The sequence below is a fragment of the Aptenodytes patagonicus genome, chromosome 24, assembly GCF_965638725.1.
Source record: "Aptenodytes patagonicus chromosome 24, bAptPat1.pri.cur, whole genome shotgun sequence".
Lineage (NCBI taxonomy): Eukaryota > Metazoa > Chordata > Aves > Sphenisciformes > Spheniscidae > Aptenodytes > Aptenodytes patagonicus.
In genome coordinates this window covers 1,982,053-1,992,005 of record NC_134972.1, presented here as the reverse complement: position 1 = coordinate 1,992,005, position 9,953 = coordinate 1,982,053, and the positions used below count along the sequence as shown (strand labels likewise).

Here is a 9,953-nt window from a genome sequence, read left to right as displayed (position 1 = left end):
ATATATTAGCAGCAAGTTATTGTTTAAAGGCTTTGTGGTTTAAAAAAAAAAAAAAGTTATATTGCTTTAGATTTTGAAAAGAAAAATAGATCCCTCCTTTATTAGCTCTCTAACTAGTTGAGCAAGAGTCATCCACTCTGCAGACGGACTCTAACGGGATAGATTTGGAGCGTGGAACTGGCCTTGTTGATCGCATGCCACAATGTGGCTTTTTTTGGCTCACCGAAGCCCAGCCAGACTACTGTGCAGAGCGGCGTTTGGGGGAGGCCCCCAGCTACTGCTGCGGGACCGGCTGCTCCGCTCCTGTTCTGAGGCTGCCGAAGAGGTGGATGGGAGGAAAGGCAGATCCAAGAGCATTAATGCATGTGTCCTCTTAAAGGCAGGCACACATTGCTTTACTTCTGAAGCTTAAGAGAATTTAAGGATGTTTCCTGCCTTTCCCCAGAAATCAACTTTCTCAAGTAGGTTTTACCCTGTGGCAGCTATGAGATCCCAAAGCAGCTTTTTGTCAGCCATCCGATAATTCCCCAAATAGCTCTCCAGCAGCACTCGTGCCTTGGGTATAACTGCATCTCACAGCAGCTCTGTGGAGATAGGACTGGCCAGTCTGAACTCTTTTTTTTTTTTTTTCTCCCCCTCCGTGTTAACTATGAGAAGAGAGGCTTGTTTCTGGCCCTGTAATTTCTGTCCTAAACATTTTCCCTTTCATTATAAAAAGGCCACAGAGTAGAATGTGAACTCTTGAATATGACAGAGATACTGTTTCCAGGAAAAAAGAAATAGCTAACTTACAAAACTAAGTTTATGCAATAAAGTTATTCTATTCTGCTCCTTTTAAGCAGACTCTCGTGGAATTTATGTACAGTACATGACAGATTTTAAAACTATTTATACCACAGTTAGAGCAAGACCTTTAATACTCTAGTCTTAAGACAGGGTTTGTTTTTGTTAGATTTCTTTTAAAGCTTTAGACAGTTAAATACAGTACATAGATGTTAGCTTTTAAATACAATGCAAGATTATGTAACCTTCTGACTAGCTTCAACCATAGACTGGCACCTCTTTTAATCATTTCCGTAGTACAAAATGTTCCTTTCCTGATTTGGTGTGTGTCGGGGGGGGTAGTTTTAACCCATTTTGCACTGTGGTGCCAGGTCACGGTAACTAGAATCATCCACAGCTAGCGAGTTTAGTCAATCAACGGGTTAACAGAGCTGTATTGGAAGGGTTAGGACTGTATGACACTAAGAGACCAGGAATATGACATTCATATTCGTCCATGGCCAGCACAGATTCATAACACGAATTCTATTGACATCTTTAGGATGTGCAATAGTTATTAGTGCATCTATCGTTGCCTACCAGCTTACTACAAGAGAGAATAAGCTATTCTCCTTGGTGCCAAATCTTCAGACTTCAATGGTGTTAGCGCTACAGTACATTTAGAGTTTGGTGTCTGAAGGCCTGACTACTGTACGGTTATATTTAAGACTAAGATTGTTTGGGGTATCTTTTTGTGGGGAAGAAAAGAGATGGAGACATTTTGACGGTGGGAAAGCTGAGACACTGAACACAGATCCATGCAAAAGTTTTGTTCGAAAGGAATAGAAAATATTAATGACTAAATCTAAAACCAGTTCCTAGTTGTTATTAAAACTAGCTACAGTACACTTGGTTTGGGTGCATTACTCTTCTAGAAGAGAGACGTCAGCTTTGGTAGTGCTTAGCATCCCTTACACACCCATTGTCGCTCCCCCGAGGCGTTACGCGCTTTCGGCGGAGCTGCGCTTTGCGTGGGCCGGGACGGACCCCTCACCTCGGAGGTTCCTGAAGTAGAGTTTTAGCTTCTGCGGCTCGGTGATACGTCTCCTGGTGAAGTCCGCGCGTGGGTGGCCTTGGGCGCAGTGATCTGTCTGCAGCAGGTGGAAGAGGCTTGCCATGTTGGGCCCAATCTTCTCCATCAAGCTGTCCTTGATGGTGCTGACAGTCTCTTCATCACACTCCAATAAGCTTCTCACCAGCTTGTTGTAATACCTGCATGAGAATTACCATCCATTACTCCAGGGCATCTCCCAGCAAGACCAAAGAAACAAGGTAAGAGCTGATCTCAAGCCAGTAGACCAGTCCAAGCAATAAAACTATGAGAATCAGAATTTTTAAGTCATTCAGGGTGTGTTTGAAATTGATTTTCAACAGTGCACAATGTACATATTCTCACTGCATCTAACAAATGCCCTGGCGCTGGAGATGCTGTGCCCATGACATACGGAAGGAACACAACCCATCAAACTTCCAATTTAGTCGTCCTAAATGAGCAGCTGCTCCAGCAATAAAAGGTAAGGCTATAAGCACAAGTGATTTTGGTGTTACCTGGTGGATCGGGAAGAAGGTGAGAGCGAGGAGCTAAGACAATCTAGTAACTGGCTTAAGTGTGTGTTTTACTCTCCACTAAACAACCTGAGTTTCTAGAGCTTGAGGAAGAAAAATAATTGCATCTTTCTAATAGACAGATACTGCCCATCACCAGACAGGATAACAGACTAAACAGACCACCGGTCTGAGCCAGTACGACCCTTCCTACAAATGCATCCATCCCTGTGGCACCTTTCGTCCCTCTCCCTTCCCCTCCATGCGCAGCCTTTAGCAAGGGACCAGAAGAGGGAGAAGCAAGCTCAGTCCAAGTCAGAGCCTGACAGATGCATGTACTCCCTGGGGGCAGATCTTTAGGACATACAATCAGTTGTCACTTCCAACAAGCTGACTACTCATTAAATCAGAAGTGAGGACCTTATGCTTTGCCCTGTTGCGTGCCTGCCTCCTCTACAGCCTGCTGCTGCATTTTCGCCTTCCAGCAGCCTTGAGTACGCGTTCCTTGCTCAAGGAGGGAGCCAGGAAATTGTGCTGATCTGTTTCCCCAGCACTGCTTGAGCTGAGCGCAGAACAGTGCTCAAAGGAACGATCCTCCGCGGGGCTAAGGCAGAATCAGCACAGCCCTGTGTGCACGGCTGGCTCGAGTAGGGAGAGCAAAGCTGGCAAGTGGGACCTCACTGTACAAGAGAACATCTTCCTAGGAAGAGAAAGTTGGGAAAAGAGGAGCAGTCCCATATTTGCTGGGCTACTTCTGCCTGAAAGGACATCGGAGAACTTATTTTAAGCCTTTAAGGTCACCGTGACATTTTTCCACAGGAGCAGAGAAGAGAATGACCTGCAGGTGGAGGAGGGGAAGGAAGAGGGAAATGAGAGTTCACATTCAAACTCCTTTCCTAACTCTCAGCTCTGGCCTTTAGAGCAGCCAGTGGAGGTCAGGTGAGGTTAAAGTTTCTGCTGCACTTGAAGTACAAAAGGACCAGGCTTTGGCACGGTGGAGCACAGTGCAAGTGCAGCTCGGCAGTGCTAATATTAAGGTCTGAAGCATGCACAGTAGTTGTTGATGAATACATCTGTGCGAGCCAGGCATCCAGCTTAAATCAGTCCCAGCTTAACAGGACAGGAGGAACAGATCCTATGCGCCTTCCTCTGCGGCGCTGCCTACACCTCCTTCATACAAATACAGCTTGGTGGTTTCCATAGCTGGAGCTGCAATCAAACAGCTCCCTAGTGCCTTTCAGCAGCTACAGTGCAAGCAAAGGCAACAAGGCTTTCCTCTCCTCCTGCTCCTGCCATGAGATTAAATCACAGGAAGATGCTATGACCTTTAACTACTTCCTCTCAGTGTCCCAAGCCAAGTGGCACATTCTTATTCTGTGGCTATGTTGGGACAGGGGCTGGGAAAGCAGGATGCTTTAGGAGACCTCAATGTAAACTATTAGCTGGGAAATCCTGCTGCTTTTGTTACTCAACATGTCATAATATCCTTTGGCTTCGACAAGGGTTGGTGGCTGTGGGGGAGGAGTTCCCTCTGCCTCGGGAGACAGCGGCTCCAGTTCAGGGTCGGTCCTCTGGAGAGGAACATCCCCAACACGTATAACGCCGCTGCTGCTATCACTGCATCCTCCCCTCGCTCAAGTGTCCACACGTCCCCCCTTCACCCCAATGCCCCTACAGCCCTGCCAAGAGCTGTTTAACTCTACAATCCATCGTATTAACCTGAACTGCTCTTTCAGCCTGTAAAACACTGATGCCACAGTGCTGCCTGCTCCTCGTCCCAGCCCTTGGGGGAACGCTCAAGCAAACCTCTTCCAAATCTGCCAGGGAGAAGAGGGGAAACACACACAAGTATAATTTTCTGGATATAATATCTGCAATAGAGTTTTCTATAAGAAGTTTATGCTGGTCAGAGATGCAACATCTATATATCACTTGCATACCTGACCTAGGATAGGTCTGGAGGTTTAAGATGCTTCTAGATCAAGTCAAACAGCCACCCCAGAGGAGCTGTAGCATTCGCCGCAGCCAGCCAACATGTTAAATTGCAGCTTGGTCTGTTTGCACTCAAATTCTAGAGCATATTTACTCAAACTGTTCAAAAAGATCCCTTTTATCCCAATCACAAGACTCAGCACTGATTGTTCCAGGGTTTAGAGGAAGAAATCCCTGCCCTTGCAGCGTGACTGCGCAGACTGCAGTAGCTCCCTGAAGCTTCTCTCTGTCCCTTGTCCTTGGAGGATGGGGACAGGGCAGTTCTGTGCTCAGATAAAGGCGCCAGAGAGCAGTGATGTGCCCATTTCTGCAGGCAGCCTTTGCTATCAAGAAGGAACAGGGGTGAAGACAACCCTAAAAGAGACCATTAAGAACATCCGACTATCCCTAGAAATATGGGACTACTGGATCACGGCAGAATAAGGTTCTAGAGGAGCCTGTTCACTGATTCCCTTTAAGCTTTCCTAGTTCTTCATATTGCCATGCTAAGTCAGAGGGCAAGGCCTCATTTGCTAGGTGCCATATAAACCCAAAAATGGGGATGGCTGCAGCCTGAAGAAGTGAATGAAGTTGCAATAGGTTGAGAAGCTCTTATGTGCTAAATATGCCAGAGATGCTATATTAATCAAACTGGTTCGGTATTTAAAAGCTCTGTTTACCATTATACTGCATTCAAACTAAAAGAACTAACATTTAAACAAACTCCAGGCTTTGAAGTAATGTATGTCTAGTTAATTTTATGATTCTCCCCTGGAGATGTTTATAAGTGTATTTACCAAAAAGAGAATCAGAAGAATGCTGGTAAAACTTAATAAGGATTTGAAAAGGCAGAGAGCATTGCTTAGGCTAAGCTATATTAGGACTTGTAAGAAGTTAGTCAACTTGGTTCCTCTCCCTCTTCCTCTGTGCTTCACATTTTTGCATTTGATGCATTTCAGCTGAGGAAAGCTCCACGTACCGGTTTGAGAACTGATTTGGAAGCTGGACGACCTCCGTGATGGCTTCAGGATTTCGTTTTGCAATGCCGCACATGTCCAGTTTGCTGTAGCACTCCTCTTGCACTTCGGAGATCATTCTTTGGAAAGTGGAGCACCTCCGGATGGCAAGGAACACCTTGGATGTTACCCCATTTGCAATGCATTTCAAGCTTTCTTTCACAAAAGCTTTTCCCTGGAAACAGAAGAAAAACCTTAAACTGCAACAGATTTCATAGAAAGGGGTGTATTAACAGATACTCCGCTGTGGCTGGCTGCTATTAATTACCCTTGCTGCAATTGCAGACCTGCTGGAGGTCCCTTACCAAGCACGGCAGGGAATTGGACCCTAAATGCTCGCAATTATTGTATAGTCATATTCACAGCAGTTTCAGTTGGGATGCACACAGTTCAGGGAGAACAGCGAGCTCCTGTTCCCAAAAGATTTAGGCAATGGAAGTCTTTGCGCGAACAGACCTAAAAGTGCCAGCACCAGAGATGGGCCAATTCTGCCCTCTGGGAGGGGGCCGGACCACTCGCTGCATACCAGTGATTTAACGCATCTGGCTCACCAGACCTCAAGATGCTTTAAGAGTTTTTAAGTTTGTCCTTGGGAGCGAGAGCACAGGGAATGAGGGGGCGTGCACATTTTGGGAAGAAAGTACGAAGGAAAAGGGCCCTTGGCAGAGCCACAGTCCTCTGATATTATCCTATTTATTCTGCTGCAAGCGACTGCAGCTCCGGAGAGACTGATCTGGCTGTGCATTCCCAGGCCCGAAGACTTCCAATTCAAATCCCAGCCCTGTGCCAGGTCACACAGTCAGAAGACTTACTTTGTTAGAAGAACGTTTGTATTTCCTCCTGAAGAGGAAACTTAGCTCTCCGCCCCACAAAACACTCCTTGCCAAGTCCTCACACATAGCATACAGTATGTGGAAAATGTGCTGTAGAAAATAGTCCTGAAGGATGCATTTGTAGCCAAAAACCGAAATCATGGTTCAGAGGAGTAGCTAAGCAGCAGGAAGGGCTGCAAGAAAGGAAGGGTTAAGCCTGCACAGACCCCATCTCCATGAGGACAGAGAAATTAAGGCATCCATTCAGCAAAGCATTTAAGTACATGCTTTAATGCTGCAGCACTTGTAAAAGCACTTTATTGAATCGGGGCATGAAAAGGGAGCCCTAACGGCGAGGTATTATTCTTGTCCCCTTTATACTCGCACTGTACCTGAGTGTCAAATTTAGCAGCACTGTACAGGAAGGACTTGCAGATGTCGTACATGCCATCCGTGTCGCACGTGGAGTTCTCCAGGCAGGCGAAGGCCCCGCAGCCCACCTGAAGGGCACTGTTCAGACAGCGAACCACCTCGGCTGCAGAGAGAGGCACAACGTTACGTACGCACCGCTCCCCAGTGCCCGACTCCGTAAAGCCCTTCTCCGGCGCAACGTCAAGTCATGCTCAATGGCAGTCAAGCAGTAGCCTTATTGCTTTTTGGGACTGGAGGGAGAGGTAACGAAGAGAGGCCAATGGCACTGCCAAAGGGAGTTATTAACTGAAGTCATGCAACAGATCACCAGCAAATCAAGGAACAGAAACTGCAACTACCGAAACCTTCAATCGGTTACATACGGATTAAAAGAGAGGCAACATCTGATAGTCTTTAGCTAGGTGGAGACTTACAGGTCCATCCCAACCTAAGTCTAATTGCATGCATTTACAGCTTTGTTCAGAGTTCCTCTAAAGAAGGCAGAAGTAATGAGGATGGGCCCGTGAAGCGCACTGGGTGGTGAGGTCTTCTCCATGGTCTTAGACCGAAGGGAGGTCAGAGCAGCTTGGCAGCATCTGGCTCACAAACCTCATTTGAAAATGAGACTGAAGTGATGGCAATTGCCAATAAGCCGGCATGAAATTTGCACTTACTGCGAGGAAGCGCTGGTTTTGCTAGCTTTGGAGGTATTTGTGCTTTTCTAAAAAGCATAAAGTATCTAGAAATAAGATTTTAGTTTGCGTGTCAATTATCAGTACTACAAAGGACTTGAACGAGCAGCTTGGTGCTAAATACGAGCCTGGTACCCAGCAGTTTGCAAGCATAGCCAAGAAAGGCCATATTGCTGAAGATTCGCAAAGAGAAGGGACATTTGGGCAGAGAAAGTTAAGGTAATGGAGCTGACCATGTATAATTAAAATCGTTGAGGCAGTAGTTAGTCTGAACAGGAGGGTATCCATGTCATCCCATCTTTTTTAGTGCAGATACTATGCATTTTAACAATGAATCAGCAGTATTGCCACATGATTGCCCTGAAATTAGTAGGGATTAACCTTTTTTGGTAAGCTGAACATCTGTCCCCCTATGTGTCTGTGCAAAGCATATTCATTACTTTTGCAGATCATGTTACGAGACATTCTTTAGGAAGAAATGCAAACCCAGCGTCTCCCATCAAGATCCTAGGTGTGGGAAAAGTGAGGATTTGCATTTAGTGGAAGAGAACACACCTTATTAAGAGCTAAGTTGTAGCCTAAAGACATATCTCTATAACTAAGATCTTTACAGAAAAGAGGAGAAAAAAATATATATATAAAAAAAAAATCACCCAATTAACCCCTCCTCATTCTGCGCTCTTGCTTATGTGCCTGAAGGGAGAAATATTTGGTAAGATCATCCTCTCCCCAGTTCATAACCTCACCATCGCACAAGTCATTCCCATAATTATGTTTCCACAGGTTCAAATTATAACTTTGCTTTCAGCAGACTTAGTATGCATTAAGCTTTTATTGTTTTAGGCACGGTGCAATAGTGAGACCCTATGTTTCTATAGCAACCAAATACAAAAGGAAATTGAGCAAACACCCTAGTATAATGCTGCAGAGCCTTGCAGATCTAAAATAAGACATCTGTTAATGAGCTCCAAATTAGAGACCTAATATCTTTTCAGTATACTAGAAGACAGATTTTTAATTTCCATTGTTCAAGACAATGTGTCCAACTTATCTAAGCATCTATAGTGCAGAAAGTAGAGACATCCAGAGCTGACTTGCCAGCAATTTCTTTATCCATTGTAAAAGCAAGTTTGCTAAATGTCACAATCGTATTTTTATGGTACCGTCTAGCTGATAGCAATCAGTTTTTGAAAATAAATGCTAGCAGTGGACAGTTTCTAGGTTACTGCATTCTTCAAAGTCGCATATCTCTCTCCCCCTCTTTGAATAGACAGATGTTTGGCAGAACAATGGTTCAGTCAAATTTCCACGGATTTTATCAACTTCCTAAAAAGCAAGGAATTTAACACCAAAGTATGATTGCAATTGGAGAAGAGAGAAAGATACATGCAAGCAGGGGAGAAAAAAAAAGTACATGGAACTCATTTAGTAGATGGGGGAGGAGGAGAGAGAATGGATTGCATCCTGCAAGCAGATCACACACCGGTTCCCTGACCCAGCTCCTGAAAGAAGAAGATTTCTTCTCCAGCTATGCACCAATATCCTACTGAATCAGACCCTTAAATTAATATTTGTTCCTACCAGCCATTAAGTTTATAAGCAAAAAAAAAAAAAGAAAAAAAAAAGAGGAAAAAAAAAAGAAAAATCAGCAGTAGAGATATCTGAAACAGTTTAACACATCAGGGTTCAGGCTCAAAGCCCTCCTTGCTGCGTGTTACCTGAGTTCTGGGCTGCAACCCTGGGTTTCCTGGGGCTCACAGAGTCATTCTGTTCAGCTTCATAGGATGCAGATGCACTGATCACCAGCAGCAGGAGAAAACCAGACTTTAGGAGCATTCTCTGACAAGTTTCCGCTAAGTGTGGTTTTTTGGGTGGTTTTTTTTTTTTTTTGGGTGTATGTGTGTGTGTGTCTCTCCTCTTCCACTTCGGCTTGAGCAAAGATGTGGATCTGGATATGCGCTCCCAGAGAGAGAGAAAGGAGTCTGCCGAGGCTCAGGGACGTGCTGCAGCCCGGCTCTGCCTGGCCCCTCTGGCTCCTGCTCGCTGGGGGACCAGGAGCAGCGCTGAGGGCTTTTATAGCCGCCCTTATCGGTCCCCCCGCGGGCTGCCGAGCCAATCGGGAGGCGCTGGGCAGAGCCAATGGCAGACTGGACTCATTCAAGCCCCAGAAAACTGCAACTTCACAGGAAGAATATTTTCCAGCCAATTAAAAGTACCTGCCAAACAACAATAACCAAAAAGTTAATCTTTGGAGAGGCGGTGGGAAAGGGGGGGGACGACTTCCTATGGATAATTGAGCTCAAGGAAATGACAGGGCAGTCCTAAATCTTCCCCCACCCCAAAAAAAAAAAAAAAAAAAAATCACCTGCCCTTTAAGAAAAGATATTTTCCCATCCGTTTAGCAGTTATCCCAGGGTTACAGCAGCTTGGAAGAAGGGAAGGGGCATTTTTGTACGGTACGTACAATGGAGGCTGGCACCGAGCCTTCACGCGGCGGGTCAGCCGCGTGACCTGTCAGGCAAAGAGGACGTACCTGTGTGCGTGCAGATGGGAGGCATCGCCTCTTGCCCGCCAAAGCACGTGTGCGCAACAACACTGAACCCGTATACGAACACACTACACCTCACGTAGGCACATGCAAATACCCTCTCGGTGCCCGAAACCTTATTTCTCGTACACTGCAT

At 45.6% G+C, this 9,953-nt stretch overlaps 1 protein-coding gene across 1 annotated transcript; it reads right to left on the bottom strand.

Annotated features, from left to right (window-relative positions):
* Positions 1-235: 235 nt before the first annotated feature.
* STC1 (stanniocalcin 1) lies at positions 236-9,252 on the bottom strand. The gene is made up of 4 exons (XM_076358976.1): positions 8,988-9,252; positions 6,559-6,701; positions 5,318-5,529; positions 236-2,034 (listed from the first exon to the last, which is right to left on the bottom strand). Exons 1-4 carry the CDS (start codon positions 9,103-9,105, stop codon positions 1,764-1,766), a joined length of 744 nt encoding a protein of 247 aa, XP_076215091.1. The 5' UTR covers positions 9,106-9,252; the 3' UTR covers positions 236-1,763.
* Positions 9,253-9,953: the final 701 nt, after the last annotated feature.

Coding starts and splice junctions, on each gene's coding strand:
- STC1 (XM_076358976.1), bottom strand. CDS start 9,105: ATGCTCCTAAAGTCTGGTTTTCTCCTGCTGCTGGTGATCAGTGCATCT. Junction 6,702..8,987: donor GGTTGCAGCCCAGAACTCAG/GTAACACGCAGC, acceptor CTCTCTCTGCAG/CCGAGGTGGTTCGCTGTCTG. Junction 5,530..6,558: donor CTGCTAAATTTGACACTCAG/GTACAGTGCGAG, acceptor TTCTGTTTCCAG/GGAAAAGCTTTTGTGAAAGA.